This window comes from Lolium perenne, chromosome 1, assembly GCF_019359855.2.
Source record: "Lolium perenne isolate Kyuss_39 chromosome 1, Kyuss_2.0, whole genome shotgun sequence".
Lineage (NCBI taxonomy): Eukaryota > Viridiplantae > Streptophyta > Magnoliopsida > Poales > Poaceae > Lolium > Lolium perenne.
This window is the reverse complement of record NC_067244.2, coordinates 202,110,818-202,126,822: the sequence shown is the minus strand read 5'-3', so window position 1 is coordinate 202,126,822 and position 16,005 is coordinate 202,110,818. Positions and strand designations below refer to the sequence as shown.

The 16,005-nt window shown below is 45.8% G+C and overlaps 1 protein-coding gene across 1 annotated transcript; it reads right to left on the bottom strand.

Annotated features, from left to right (window-relative positions):
- Positions 1-12,931: 12,931 nt before the first annotated feature.
- LOC127319348 (WRKY transcription factor WRKY24) lies at positions 12,932-15,627 on the bottom strand. The gene is made up of 3 exons (XM_051349472.2): positions 15,290-15,627; positions 14,952-15,185; positions 12,932-14,478 (listed from the first exon to the last, which is right to left on the bottom strand). The coding sequence occupies exons 1-3, from the start codon at positions 15,392-15,394 to the stop codon at positions 13,288-13,290; spliced, it is 1,530 nt and encodes a 509-aa protein (XP_051205432.1). The 5' UTR covers positions 15,395-15,627; the 3' UTR covers positions 12,932-13,287.
- Between the last annotated feature and the right edge of the window lie 378 nt (positions 15,628-16,005).

Here is a 16,005-nt window from a genome sequence, read left to right as displayed (position 1 = left end):
GAGTGGAACAGTGTTTCACTTGTGTTATGTCAACGACTTGTGTACTACACCATGCAGTGGTACGCTGGGTCACCGCAGCTGGTATCAGAGCAAATGCTTTGACCCTAGGATTAAAACCCTTTAAAGGAGACCTATAGGTTTGGTAGTGTCTATAGGAAGTTTCTTAGCTAAGTCAACTATGCTAAACCAACTATTCTTTTGACTTGAGATGGGTATTCACTTGAGAATAATCCTGACACACTTGAGTCAATCTTTCTTATCTATTTTTCTTAAGTAAAGTTAGTTAGTTATCTTGCTTCATTCCAAATAACTAGAACACATTGAAGCTTAAGATAATGGGTGGTAGTAGACCACATTTGGTATACAATATATGGTAGTCCAAAGAGAGGATACAACCATAAGGAAGATATCCTATTGGAAGAAGTATACCAATACAAGTATGGTTAAGTAAGAGTCATTTAAAATGTCAAATGACTGATGTTAAGTAAGGGAGATAAGTAATATGAGGTAGTATATACCTATGATGAGTCAATCATAGGAGGTAAGGAAGAGTGATAGGAGTCATATAAGTCTACTTTTCATGGTAGAGTTGGTAATCATATATGATTCACTTGAGAATCATGATGTGAGGGAGTAGAACATCACAAGTGAATTACAAGAGTGTGATAAGGAGTAGGATTTAGGGAATAGTTCGAAAGCTTAGGTCTTAAAATCCTAATAACTGTACCAAGTATGTTAGAACCATAGTCCTTAATTTAAAGAAGGCTTATTTAGAGCATATCACATAGAGAAATCCTAGAGTTATAGGTGGTATATTCTAAACAATCATGTGTTTAGAGTAGCCATGTTATAGTTTCGAGAGATCATGTGAGTTTAGTTTCAATTGAATTAAAGTTAAGTTAGCACTTCCCAAGGAAATTAGATCAATCACAACTATCCTAGCCCAATTTGCTCAAGTTTATTTGATTGCAAATGTGCAATTAAGATAAATATTGAGACAAATAGTAGAAATTCACGTATTCGTGCTAAGTATCACAACCTAAACCTATCTTATGTGGTGTTATATACTACACATCTGATCCTGATGTTTAGGGATGTCTTACCCAATTATTATATTCAGGCATGTAAGGATGTGTACTATAAGCACAAAGCTGAATCTTCTTGGATTTTACTGGATTTTCATTGATTGACTAGATCCATACATGAAGTTTGACTTTGATATGCAAATGCATGTTGCAATATCAAGCTCTTACTTGATGTTATAGGTCTAGAGGGTAAAGGTATTCGTGTGAGGAAGTGACGAATTATGAAGATTTTGGAAGACAAGATGAAGGTTCACTAGAAGAAGGAAGTAAGTTGTGGGAAGCAACCACAACAATCTGAAGGAAGGACCAATCAAAACTCACTTCTATCCTCAGTTGAGGAGTACCTCAACATGGAAGTACCATGAAAGTGAGAAAAATAGTGAATATGGAGCAGTAGAAGTAGAGCTGTATTCATTCTGGAAGAAGGAAGTGCAAGTGAAGTCACTTACAATACTATTTTCATAGTGTCCACAAGTGATTTTATTGCAAAACAACCCTAGAAGAAGGAAAATAGACAAGTGAAGTCGCAGCTGATATCATAAGACCACAGCTGATATAGGATAACCATGAAGAGAAAGAATGTAAAGTGAGGTATATCTTAACTAAAACTATGTAAGTAGCCACAGCTGGTAGGAAGATATTGACTAGAACCATAACATAGCCACAGCTGGTATCCAATAAGCCACATCTAGTGCTAGATAGTCTACAGCTGGTAACAGATAGTCCACAGCTTAATCGTTCTTTCACTTTAAAGGAAAGAGGGATTCCTCAGCTGGTATTCCGTAGCTGGTAAATATTTAGTTGGAGGATTCACATCGGATACCCACAACTGTGTGGATACACCGGAAAGAATTCTTCGTGAGACTCTTGAAAAGTACAAACTTTAAGCCAAACCAAAACTAATCTTCTAACCTTGGAGTTTAATGATTAGAAGAAAGGAATTTTGAAGATCATTAGTAAACTCCAAGGGGGAGAGGAAGGCTGAAGGAGAAGTATTAAGACATGATTCGAAGTATGAATGACGAAGAAAAAAATCTGAATTGAGAGGAAGCCCGATCTTATTTTTATAAGGTTGTTGGGAACTACCCATATAAAAGTACTCTCAGGAGGTTGTCAGACCAGAAGCCGAGGTTCATATCTCGAGGAAGTAAGGGTTAGACCTTAACTTAAGTAGGTAATTGAAATTACTCAAAACCAAGAGAACTTAAGTAAGCTTAAAATAATGAAATTTGAGGAAGAAGATATCGGAGGACAATCACGGCCAAAGATAACAAAAGACCGAAGGGTTTGACCCTACTAAAACATAAGACTATTAGAAAGATTCCTTTCATGGAACCTAAAGAAACCAAAGGGAAGATAACTAGCATAAACTAGAAGCCATGGTTGGATGGACTAAATGAGTCTAATCCATTCGTAGGACTAAACTACCAGGACCATGCCTATTGTAAATACCTTACGAAGTACCATTACTTTCGTTATGGTAGTAAGGGACAACAATACCTTACTTTAAATAAATCCTTTAGACTTAAGGTTTGGACACCACAACTGGTACACCATAGTGCCATATTACACCGCAGCTGGATTACCGCAGCTGGTAGAACCAAGTTTTGAGTACCCAAATAAGAAGATGTCACCACAACCATTAGTAAAGTTCATTAACGCAATAAGATGTCCTAATCCAAGAATCTTTGGAGAGTAAGCCTATAAGCTTAGAGTGTTGGAAGAAATCATAGAATTAAAGAAAGTATCAGTGCCAGACATCAGAAGACTACATGAAGGATCTGGACAAGGGATATATTCAATTATATCCAATAAGATCACTAGGAAGTTTGAAAGGATTGTGATCTGTTCAAGTCAGTTCCACATTCCGAAACATGAGAGCGTTCGAACTTCGGGACGAAGTTCAGTTTAAGGGGGAGAGGCTGTAATATCCCAGGTTTAGAGGTTACAAAATGAGAGAACACCGAAGTGTGCATTGCATTCATGCATAGAAAATCTGGGGAATTTTCGCGCTTTCAAATAAAACTTACCACATTAACTGAAGTTTCACTTGACTTGCTGGAATTGAAGTAGATCATCAAGTCAAGCGCTATAAATTTCACTGTGATCTTTGTTAAAACCTTGTTTTGGGTAGAGATGATTTGATCTATGGGCTAGATCAAATAGTAGTAGAATTACAACAAGCAACACCTTAAGTAAGGATCAACTACAAGATCTTATAAAGGATCTCAACATGCCATTCCTTACAACAACACATGAATAATTATTCAATCCTAAATCAAAGAACTCAATTAATTAAGGAACTATTCTATACTTATCTTATCCATGTTTTGTACTAAATAAATGTTCCTACCATGAGTCACATGGTATATCTGTTCAACTACAATACTTGAACCCAATTCAAGAACACTCATATTCATTCATCATTAACTTTGGATCATTCCAACCTTTTTTCCCAACTCATTCCATTAAACCTAGAGAAAGTAGAGAATCATTAATATGCTTATAATATCCATTGGGTAGAACCTAGTTTAATATTCAACCTATCTGTGTGAGGTAAATCATTAATACTAATCAATGCTATAAGGAGTACAAGTCAAGTATTAAACCCTACTTGACCTAGCTCACACTTGATGGTAAACAAGAACCTATCCTTCTAGTAGATATAGAGAGGCAAGTGTTGTGATCATTACAACTTGGTAATGATCATAAACCCTAGAGAAACCTACCTATTCAGAAGAGCTCAACCTAAAGAGGTATACTCAAGTATATGGACCAATACTTGATCTTGGAGAGAGAACCATAATTAACTAATGAATTGTTATGAGACTAACACTTTGATCATTACAAATTGAGTGATGATCATAAACCCTAAGAGTTTAAGTGAGTGTGTTGAGATAAGGATTAAAGAAGAGAGATTAGTGAGGAATAAGTGGATCATGTCTAATGCATGATCTTACCTTATAAATTGAGATGCTAAGTTAAACCTCTATAAGTGATCCATCGATCTCATTCTTCACATGAAATGATAAGTAAATCATTAGTAGTTAACCAGACCAATACTCCTGCCTTGTGTAGTATTGATATGGTATTTAAACCCTGCCTATTCAAACACTTGATACAAACCTAGCTTATGCTCATATTTTAATTATAGTTGTGTATCATGGATCCCAAGTATAATCCATATACACTTATAAACTAAATGCCATTTGGTGAGTAGAGTGAAACAAACATTCAATTCTATTTGGTTTTCCAAGTACTTGCTTTGGGAACCAAATGAAATAGTATTTTTATCAAATAGAATCACCACAAGAGCAATTGAATTAACTATGAGGATTATAGGATTCATCCTAAATAATTTAAGTCAAAGCTTGATTGATGATTATAGAGGTTATATCACCACTCTTGTTAAACCCTAGCCATAATTAATTTTTATGTGAATAATCAATATGGTTAAGCACTTGCAAAATATAATATGTTCATCATTCACATGTTATCAATTTTAGATCTTTTAGAACAGAATTGATTTCTAAATTTAATAAGGTAATTGAGATGAACCCTAAAATTCATATCTATTTGCATTTTTAATTTGTGCTTTCCAACAACACAAATTTAATCAATTATAAAATGATTTTTTAACAACAAAACAATACAGTGAGCATTGTTATCAAGTTATATTGATAGTCAAATGTTTTAGAACCTGCAAAACAAAACAGAATTCAAATTTGAATTCAAATATCAAAACAGTAAATAAAAACAGAAAAAGGAAACAAAAATTTGAAATGAAAAAAGAGGGAAACTTACCTGGACCGTGCAGCCCAGCACCTCTCCGGCCGAAGCCTAATAGTAGCCCAAGTTTCAGCCCAGCCCACGAAGGAAAACAGCCCAACACCACGTACCGTTTTCGGTTGCGTCAAAAATCGTGCGAGGCAGGACGTCTCCTTCTTCTTCCCCGGCGTCGACAGCACGCCTGCGCCAGTAGGCCACGACCCCGGCGGCGATAAGGACGACCTGGACGTCGCAGGCCATCTCAGAACCGTGCCCAACTCCTCTCGCGTCCGTCCTATCCAACTACGTCAAGATTCGCGCCCAGAACTAACGCCGCCATTGCCGTGCATCTCGGCCGGACGCCGCCGTCGCGTCGGCAAGCCTGATCGCTTCGAGCTCTATAAAACGACGGAGAGGATCACCGAGGAACCCTAATCCTTTCCCAAGCCTTCTCTAGCTCTCTCTGGCTCTCAAACTCACCCACTCATCCTCGCCAGTTCACCGGCGTTGAGCATGGCGCCGTCGAGTGGAGCCACCCCGGAGTCCACCGTTAGGTCTAGAAGGTGCGCATGGCCGCGTAGATCATCCTGGAGGAGTAAAGCATCGGGGGAAGGCAGGTTGAGGAAGAATTTGCTCGTTCCCTTTCTCTCGGGTTCGCCGGGAAAGCATCAATCGCCGTCGTCTCCGGCGGTCATCGTCATTGCCGACCACATCATCATCTTCCTGGTGAGCTTGCGCGTCTCCAGACCTATTGTTTGCATCATTTAGTGACTTGTAGCTCGGTTTCACCATTCGACCGGCCGGCGCTGCCGCAGATGTGCTCACCGGAGTAACTCCGGTGACCATTTGATGGTGCCGAGGGTACCTTTTCACTCGGAGTGAGGAGAGGATTCGAACGCGCTAGGTTTTCTAGCATCTGGGGGTCTCTGGTGCCTTTGCCATCGCTCACCGGAGCATCGCCGGCGTTCATCCCGGCGAGGTGATGTGGCCGGTGGGTCCCCTAGTCTTTTGACTTGGTCCACGCCAACGTGGCGGTGGACGTGGCCATGGCCCACTAGTCAGTCTCTGGGGTAGTAATAGACCGGGTATGTTTAGTATTTTCATTTAATTTCAAATTCCAGTAAAATACTGAAACTTTGTAATGTCATAGAAAATTCATTTCAACTCAGAAAAATATAAATAATATATGAAAATGCTCACAAAAATAAACTCTATTCAAATAAAATATAAAAAAAAAATGTGTGTCAAAATAAAAATTCACTTATTTTTAATCTTATTAATTATGCCATTTCATTTATTTAAAATACAATTTGAATTCAATAATTAGTGAAGTTTCAAAATTAATTATTAGTTATTCAGTAACTAAGTAAAATGTTAAGATTAATTTCATTTACCATAATTGCATTAACTTAATTATTAGTGGTAATTCATAAACTCTAATTTGCAAATTACCATTTACCATTTTCTTTAAATAGTGATAACTCAAGAAAATATTAAAGGCCAATATTATTTTGGTAGCACAACAATTGTTTACTTAAACATCTTTAGTTAACAAGTTAATTATTTTAAAATCCTAATAACAATTATTAAACCCTAATTCTTAATTAAACCTAAATAAGAATCACTCTAATTATTAAATCTTGTGGAAACTAATAAAATGCTAAACCATTCTTAATTTTGATTCAAAGTAATTAGTTACCATACCTATATGTCCAATCATCATTTTAGGAGATGTACCATAATTTAGAAACCCTAGTTTCAATTTAGTAAGCCTTTGAGTCCATTATTTCATGTGATCATCTCAAAATTGTTTCAATTCTAAAACCCTAAGGATTTAACCCATGTGATCATTACACTTTAGTAGTAACTCTAAAACCCTAGTTACTTATCACATGTGATCATGAGAATTTCAACTTTACTTGTAGAACCTTGATAAGTAACCAATGAATGCATAATCATGATCCATCCACATAAAACCAATTCACATGAGCTTGTCATTTCATGTCCCTATTCCTAATTGAAACCTATATGATTCCCTAAGTGCCACCTAGGTATAAACCCTAGCTTGTTACCACATATTAGCACCATTGATCATCAATCCTATATATCATACCATTAGGATCAACCTCAACCATCAAACCCTAGTAGAACTATTATGATAAACCCTAGTACCAACCTTGTGTAGCAATTCACATCACATGCTCCTATTCAACTAAACCCTACTTAGGAAATGATAAGTCACTTAACTTAGAGGCCATTAGTGATTACTTAGTAAAGCAAATATGAGGCCATAGTAAACCCTAATAGCTAATTTATAGAACCATCTTGATAACCATCCTTTGATATGATGCTTAGAAGAAACCATAGCAATAAACCTACCAATACTTGCTATATAGAAACCCATTCCAAGTTAAGAACCCAACTAGTTCCTATTATAGTACTAAATGAACTCAATAGTAAACCCTAGAGTTACATAGCTCTTATGTATAGTAGTTCATATTCTTATTTAACTTGTTCTTCAAAAGTTATTCTTTTGAAGTACAAATGTCAATCAAACCTTAGAAGCCCTAATCCTTCTTTGAAATACTCATTAATTCTTAATTAACATGTTCTTCAAAAGTTATTCTTTTGAAGTATAGTATAAGTAATCATCAACCATGTTCTGTAGAACCTAAAATTGATAACTGTTCTTTACATATTATTCCATCACTATGATGTTTGTGTATGATTGTTATGATGTCTTATATCATTTGGTTATGATGCTAATATAACCAAACCCTAATACGAACCTTGTTTGAGAACCATTATAAAAGTACAACCAACTCTAAAGAAGTCTTTACAACTCATAAAACCTAAATCATCGAGGTTAGGTTATGCTCGGGACGATTGCATCTCATACTATGCATTATAGCATCTTTGCCAGTTCTTTAAACATTGTCCTTACCGGACGATGATGGTATTTCAGAATTTGGAGTTATCACGTATCGAAGCTTTTGCCTGCATAATCTTGCAGTCAAGAAAGGCAAGTTTATCGCTTGCTCATGTCATTTGATTATTTGTATCAAACTATATGCAAAGTACTATACTTATCACTCATGCATTGAAAAGCAAAGTATTATTTTACAATTATGAATATGACTATGTGGTGGGCAATGGAACCATGGTATGTGTTGATATGGTGGAGGTTCCATTGCATGGGTACTACTCATCTAGGACTAAGTACCAATGCCGTCCAGTGATTCTAGCGCCGTACATATCGCGTTATCCATAAGATCTATAATGGCTCTGGGGAAGTCAGCTGTATCTTTTCCCTTCTGCACGCCAACGGATCTGTTGAGCCGGTGGGGTGCTGGAGGCACTGCCGCAATAGGTTGGGATAGCCTTTTAAATCCACATCCATTAGTGATGATAAGCTCTACGATCTATGATGGATTGTCCGGAGTACACCATGAGTAAAGCCGTATTATCGGGGGAAGTCTACTGGAGGTGTACGGTTGGACAAAAGGGTGGGTTTGCAGGGTCGCGGAGAAGGCAGTGATTGGCTTGGATCTTATACTGGGCCTCACACCAAAGGAAGTGTGGACGGGGACATACTCTCGGCCGGCAACAAAGTTAAGATCTCTTGTGGGGTAAAGTAACGCACCTCTGCAGAGGGTATCAAGAATTGTGACTGTCACTCCTGTTAGGAAGGAATCGCGAACGCGGCAGGAAAGTAACTCCACGAAGTTCTGTTCAACCTGTGAAGACTGACGGGCATAGTTTTCAGAATAAAATAAACCTTTTGAAGAAATGATTACAAAAACTTGCATTGGCCTATGACTTTCTGGTCTATGGCTGTAGCTAGTGCATGATACACCTATTTCCTAATATGAACTTGCTGAGTACGCTCGTACTCATTCTATCCCATTTGAACCCCCTTCTTAGATCAAGGCACCGAAGGAGAAACTACCGTGGAACTCGAAGACAAAGGAGTCAACTGCAACAAGATGAAGAATTCAATCAAAGAAGTCAATGGAGTCAACTTATGCATCAGCTATAATAAAAATCTAGACTAGTAATAGAAGGGAACCTTTCCCTAATCATAGCACCTAAGTAGCTAGATTTCTATAGCAAGCCAATTAGCTCTTAAACTTGAGTTAGCAATAAGGTAGACTACGAGTCGTTCTTCTGGAGCTTTATTTGAAGTTTTACCTCACTGTAAAGTAGGAGGTTGTGTGGATCTTATGTAAACAGCTCATGTGTACTTCTATAGACATACCTTGGACTCGCATATGTTTCTGTTGTACCACTCTGAGAGATGTAATATGAGTGGAACGGTGTTTCACTTGTGTTATGTCAACGACTTGTATACTACACCATGCAGTGGTACGCTGGGTCACCGCAGAGGAGCAGTTGTTCATCGAGCTTATGCAAGAAGAGATGGCAGTCGCCGCCCAAGACGAGGAGTACATGCTGATCCTCGATTGCTTATCAAGCCTGTACGCCGGAGTGGCAACTGGTCGACGTGGTGGGTCGGCACCAGGTCACCGGAAGTGCAAGTCGAGACAGCGAATGGAGGGCTACTGCATGTTGTACGCCGACTACTTCGCCGACAATCCATTGCACGGTGAGACTATTTTCAGGCGTCGTTTCAGGATGAGCAGAAAGCTATTTCTGCAAATTGTGTATGCCATCCGAGACTTCGACCCCTACTTCAGATGCAAAGCGGATTGCACTGGCTTGGTTGGATTTTCGTCACTGCAGAAGTGCACAGTGGCTATGAGGATGCTGGCTTATGGAGCTCCCGGTGATGGTGCAGATGACTATCTTCGGATGGCGGAGTCCACCGCCCTTGATTGTTTCTACCGGTTCTACAGGGCCATCATAGCAGTGTTCGGGGACTTTTACTTGAGATCACCCACTGTCGAAGACACTCAGAGGATCCTTGCAACAAATGAAGCTAGGGGTTTTCCAGGGATGCTTGGAAGCATTGACTGCATGCATTGGAAATGGAAGAACTGTCTGTTTACGTGGCAGGGAATGTACAAGGGTCACAAAAACGGCTGCACTGTGATACTTGAAGCAGTGGCTACCCATGATCTCTGGATTTGGCACTCTTTCTTTGGTATGCCTGGATCCAACAATGACATCAACGTCCTAAACTGCTCCCCGATCTTTTCCAAGCTTGTTGAGGGTCATGCTCCCCCGGTGAACTATGTGATCAATGGTCGGCACTACAACAAAGGATACTACCTTGCAGACGGTATCTATCCAAAGTGGTCAACATTTGTGAAGACTATCTCGAAACCTAGCACCCCCAAACTTTGCGAGTTTGTCAAGAAACAAGAAGCTTGCCGAAAAGACATCGAGCGTGCATTTGGTGTCCTCCAGCAGAGATTTGCTGTCGTCCGGTTCCCCGCTATGACTTGGTCCAAAGATCAGATGTGGGAGGTGATGAATTGTTGTGTGTGCTTACACAATATGATTATTGAAAATGAGCGAAAACATCCGGTTCCTCTGGCTGAGCAGCAAGCACCATATGAGAGAGAGGGTCATCTTGCACAGCCTAATCACCAGGTGCCTCCATCATGGGCCGCCTTCATTGCTATGCGCCAGGAGATTCGAGACTCTACAATGCATCAGCAACTGCAAGATGATCTGGTGGAGCACATATGGACGCTCCGAGGCAACGCCAACGCCGACGCCAACTAGTCTGTCATAATTTGTTTCAAAAATTGTGAAATTGTGTGCTTCATTTGTTTCAGCACTTGTTATTATCGCTGAATTTGTTTCAGCAATTTTCGGACTCTTGCTCCCCGAACTTGTTAAATTTTATGTCGAATTTGTTTGAAATATGTCAAATGGTCGAGGTTGGGGGTTTCCTGCCGGGGGGACGGCTGGAACTTCGGCGCTCCCCGGGCCAAATTTTCGTCCAATTCAGACGAAAATTTCGCTGGATTTGGGCGCGAGGAGCGAGTGGGGATGCTCTAACGATATCCCTATGGGCGCGGCGTGTCACCGCTCTGCAATTTCTAGTATAGACATTGTAGCCATCCAAATTAACACAAGCTTATACGCTCTAGCTTGAGTGTGTGGCATGTAGAATGTGATTACCAAAATGATTCTACTCACCCAAAAGATTCTGCTTTGAGGGCATCTTCAGCGGAAATGCGTCTGCCATCCTCTCCAGCGGCGCGACGCAAAGTGACCGGGCCGTCCGCGGAGACGCAAACCTGCCGCAAATATGCGCCAGGTTTGCGTCTCTGCGGACGCTCGGCGGACGCGGAAAGTGTCCGCTCGCTTCCCCACCGGGCCCGTATGGCAGCAAGTCTGCATTGAGGGCATCGCTTCGGCGGTCAGCGCTTCTGCGTCTGCGCCACAGCCTTCGCCATCAATGGCGCGGCTGCCTGTTCTGCACGCGCACTGGCGGGCGGCGGCTGGGCTTCTACGCCGCCTACAATGGCATCGTATCCCGTGCGCGGCCGCCCTTAAAAGACCACCGGCCGCGTTCCTCCTTCCCCCATACCTCCACTCGCACCACCACCGCCGCAGCGCCATGGGAAAGAAGAACGACTTCGAGGCCTCCGGTAGTGGCAGCAAGAGGGTGCCGCTCCCCGTCACGTTGGGGAGGCTCATGCACGGCAAATGGATGCCGTGCGAGGGCTGGTCGGGCGTGCAACTGCCTGGCGGCTGGCGGCTCAGCTGCCGCCGGGTGCCCATCCCTCCCGTCCCTGCGCGCGAGCCTGATCGGACCGCGGAGATCCGGCGAAGGAGGCGGTACCTGCCGCCGGACCTCCGCGCCGATCCGGCGTACGCCATCGACTCCGACAGCTGGCGTACGTATCTAACAACCGAGACGGATAAGAGAAGAAGGGCGGGCTTCATGGGCGACAGGGATTTTCCCTTCGGGGCTGCACCGCCTACTCGTCCACGAAGACAGGAGGCGCCGAGGCGTCGTCAGCAGGCGGCAACGAGCGCGCAGCACAACAACGCCGACGACGGCGACGACCACGACGACGACGCCTACGCCGCCTACGACAACGACGACGACTACATCGAGGCGCTCGCGTACCATAACGAGGAGGTGAAGGACGACTACGTTGCAGCCGTTTTCCACGAATGGCAGCTGGCCGTAGCGGAGGGCCGCGTTTTCGAGTTCCCGGAGAACATGACGGACGACGAGATGGCGAAGCTCGGCGTCCTCGTCTCCGAGAACGACGCGCTTGTGCAGCCGCCGCTGCCCCGGTACGCCACCGGCGTCATGCCGCTGGGCCTGTCGGAGGATGAAGCCCTTCGACTGGCACTATAGGACTCGGCGGCGCCACAACCGCATCCCTGGGCGCCTCCTCCACCGCCGCCACAGCCGCAGCCCTGGGCGCCTCCTCCACCGCCGCCACAACCATATCCCTGGGCGCCTCCACCGCCACCACAGCCGCAGCTCTGGGCGCCTCCACCGCCGTAGCCCTGGGCGCCTCCTCCACCTCCAGCACCGCCGATGCGCTCGGCGTACGCTCCCCCGGATGGCAACTGGCTGTGGGTGATACTGGAGCTCATCGTGCTCGACAGCAACGAGGAGCAGCAGTACTAGGTTTTTTTTTCATATTTTAACTATGTAAATTATGTTTCATGTATTAAAAAAATGATCCGGCCAAAAAAATGCGTCGTGCCGCTGGAGCCACCCCCGACGCAAACGGACGCACGGTCGATTTCGACCATTTCGACCGACCCAAAGGGATGCGCGCGGATACCAAAATGAGTCGCGCTGGAGATGCCGTGAGGTGATGTTCGCCGCACCATATTTGCAGCCAGTCAGGTCCTGGAGGAGCCGCCCGGTTACCCCGCAAAAATCTTGTGCATTCAGATCTACTCTGACTGACGGCGCTGCGACGTGTCGACGACGGCTATCTTGCAACGGGTCCGAAACTGGCGACTAGATTGTCTAGCGGCTGCCCGACAGGGTTTATGCCCTACCAAAATGGCCAGCTGTACCAGCGTAGTAGCACCGTACCGCTAGCTTCCTTTCCTTCAGGCACGTGCCAAGTGCGTGCCAACCGTTGTTGACTTGACTCACAGGAAACAACGCGGATAGATCGATCAAATGACAGTATTCAAACTTTCATACTCCTGTTAACAAGTGTATTAATACAAATTTTCACCGAGAACAAAAAGGCAGTCAGCTAGTCTTGACTGCAGAAAAAACATTAATCGGCTACATTACAGTCTTATTCCCTATAAGCTAAATTAAGAAATCTTTTCTAAGTCCCTGCCTTGTGCAAAGTGTTAACTGAAGGCCATGTGCCACCACATTTGTGGCCTCCAAAAAAAATCGTGACCGGAGACCTATCCACAGTCAAAAAACAAACAAAAATCGAACAATATCCCTAGGTTTGTACCCTTTTCCAGCCATCTGGTTTCGATCGGCGTTGAAGCTGAAAATGTATCAGTGATCAGAAGTTCAGAACATGAGCGAGTGCTCGAAGAACATGTCGTCCCTCGGCTCGTCCTTGGTCCTCGACGCGTCGTAGTACATCGCATCGTTCGGCTGCTGCTGTTGCTGCATGCCGGCGTATGAGTAGGACGACGCAGACGTGTTGTCGTAGCCGAACCCGGAGAGCGCGAACCCGCTCTGGTCCTGCGCCGGCGCGCCGCCGAACCCGTCGGGGCGGAGGCTGGAGTAGCCGCCGCCCTGGTGGTAGCTCGCGACGGCCAGCTGTGGCGCGGTGGCGCGGTAGCGCGCGGCGGCGGCGGCGCTCCCGCGCAGCGCGGGCACGTCGTGGTTGTGCTTGCCCTCGTAGGTGGTCACCACGGCGCGCAGGTCCTGCGACGCGCGCTCCACGTGCTTCCGCACGGGGCACCCCGCCGTGGTGCACTTGTAGTAGCTCCTCGGGTTCGGGTTGCCCTTCACCACCTTCTGCCCGTACTTGCGCCACCGGTAGCCGTCGTCCAGGATGTCGATGTCGCTCATCGTCTGCACCACCACCCTCGGCTCCCGCACCGTCCGGTTCGCGGCTGCCGCCGCCAACGGCATCCCCTCACCGTCGCCGTCGCCCCTCCACCTCTTGGAATCCGGCTCATCATCGCCGAGCTCTTCGCCGAGCTGCCCGGCCAGCGCCGAGCTCACGCCGTTGTTGGCCTCGTCGTCCCCGTAGGACGCGGACGAGTGCTCGGGCGTGCCGGATAGCGCGTCGCTCGACGCGTCCGGGGCGTACGACGACGCCGGGACGCCGACGGAGCCCCGGCGCGGGTTCTGCGGCTTGGGGTGGTTGTGCGTGCCCTTGTACACGATCTCCGTCACCTGCCCGTCCGGCGCCTGCTCCACCTTCTTCTTGGTGCTGCAGCCGGCGAAGGAGCACTTGTAGTAGCTGCGCGGGTTCTCGCTCCCCTTCATCTGCTTCTGCCCGTACTTGCGCCAGTTGTACCCGTCGTCCGACGACGGCCGCCGGCTCTGCACGCGCCCGTACCCGCCCGCCGCCGTCGACACTTGGGCACCGCTGTTGTAGCCGCCGTTGCTGCCTGCCATCTCAGGCGCCTCGAACGGCGTGCTGAAGCTCGCCGGCCTCGTGGTGAGCCCGTCCATGCTTCCCGCGTCCTGGTAGCTCCACGGCTGCTGCTGCTGTTGCTCGCCGTTGTTGTACGAGTCCTGCCCCTGGAATAGCGGAATGTTAGACATCTGGTACGTACGTGCATGTGCACGATTGGTGCACTGGTTTTGACTTGGGCCTAGAGTAGGACAAAAAGGTTGACTATTGCGCTTAACAATTTTGTAGTGAGACACACGGTGAGTGCGTGACACGACATGGCTTATTTGGTCCTTGTAAGGTCAGCACTCAACATCAAACCGCATAAATAATGTAAAACAAGAAATGTTTGTAAAAGATCTTCAAGGAGATAATGTGTATGTGATCTTGGCATAAAGACAAAGAATGTTATGTGTGTTGTATATTGCGAACAAGTCCGGAGATGACCTCAGAGAAAATTATGTGTTGTAGAACTAGAAGGATGACCTCAGAGAAACTCCGGCCGGCTCGTATATCTCAGTCAAACGTATGCAATAATGCAAGTGTCGTTCTCTACTTCTCTTAGCTTTACATGCATGATTGATCAGATAAGCCTTCTTACCAGTTGAGCCGCCATGGGCATGGACGACTGAAGGAAGGATGACGCCGTCGCGTTGGTTCCGGCCATCGCCGCCGGGACCGTCGCCGTCGTCTGAAACGTGAACCCGGAGTACTGTCTCTGCTGCTGGTCGTCCTTGACGCTTCCCAGCTGCAGGCTGCCGTCGTTCTCCGGCGCCGTCCCCATCCAGTTGAACGGCTGCGAGGGGAATGAGCCCGTCGTCGGCGATGGGAATAACTGCAACACACACAGACAATTAACGTCAGCCACAGACACGAAAGCATGCTTAGCCACCCACATATGTCGGCATCCATATATTTTGGAGTTGCATCCGTGCTTACGCTAGGGGTGAGGAGGATCGGCGAGTCGAGGAATCCGGCGGACATGTTGTTGAAGTAGGACGACGGCGACGCTGGAGGGAAGGAGGTGGGCGGCGTCATGGCCATGGATTCCGACAGCCTTGGTCCAACGCTGCGGCCTCCAGCAGAGAACGAGGTGTTCGGGTAGGCTAGCGAGACCGGTCCTGAGTTGGCCAGAGCTGCACCCGAGCTAGCTCGTAGACGTCGAGGTCACCGGAGGCGAGGGAGACGCAGACGGCAGACGGTGAGGAAGGGAGAGGAACCGGGAGAGGAGCGCTTAGAGCACGATGGTAAGCGATGACTCTCCAGGACGGGACTGCCTGAGGGTTATATAGAAGTTTGAATATTTGACCGTGGACCGGTCAAATCCCGGGAACTTTGACTGGCGGCTGCGACCCGGGTGCAAATACGGACGTACCCACCAATGGGCGGGCGCTTAGGCGCTGACGTGGCGGCACTGGGGCCACTTTACAGGAGGTGTTGCGAAGGCGGGTACGTTTTTTGGTGGCCGGAGGGTGTGACGGCCCTGGATCGTTTCTCTGACTGGTTCTTGTCGTTGAGGATCATGAGCTTGGCCAACCACAATGTGCTGATTTGATTAGTATCAGTTTAAGCCCTATCAGCACAGTGATTAGTGGCGACCAGGCGACTTCCCCTGCGAAGTAGGAGTCGCTTATGTTTTTAGTTGAACGCCTGTT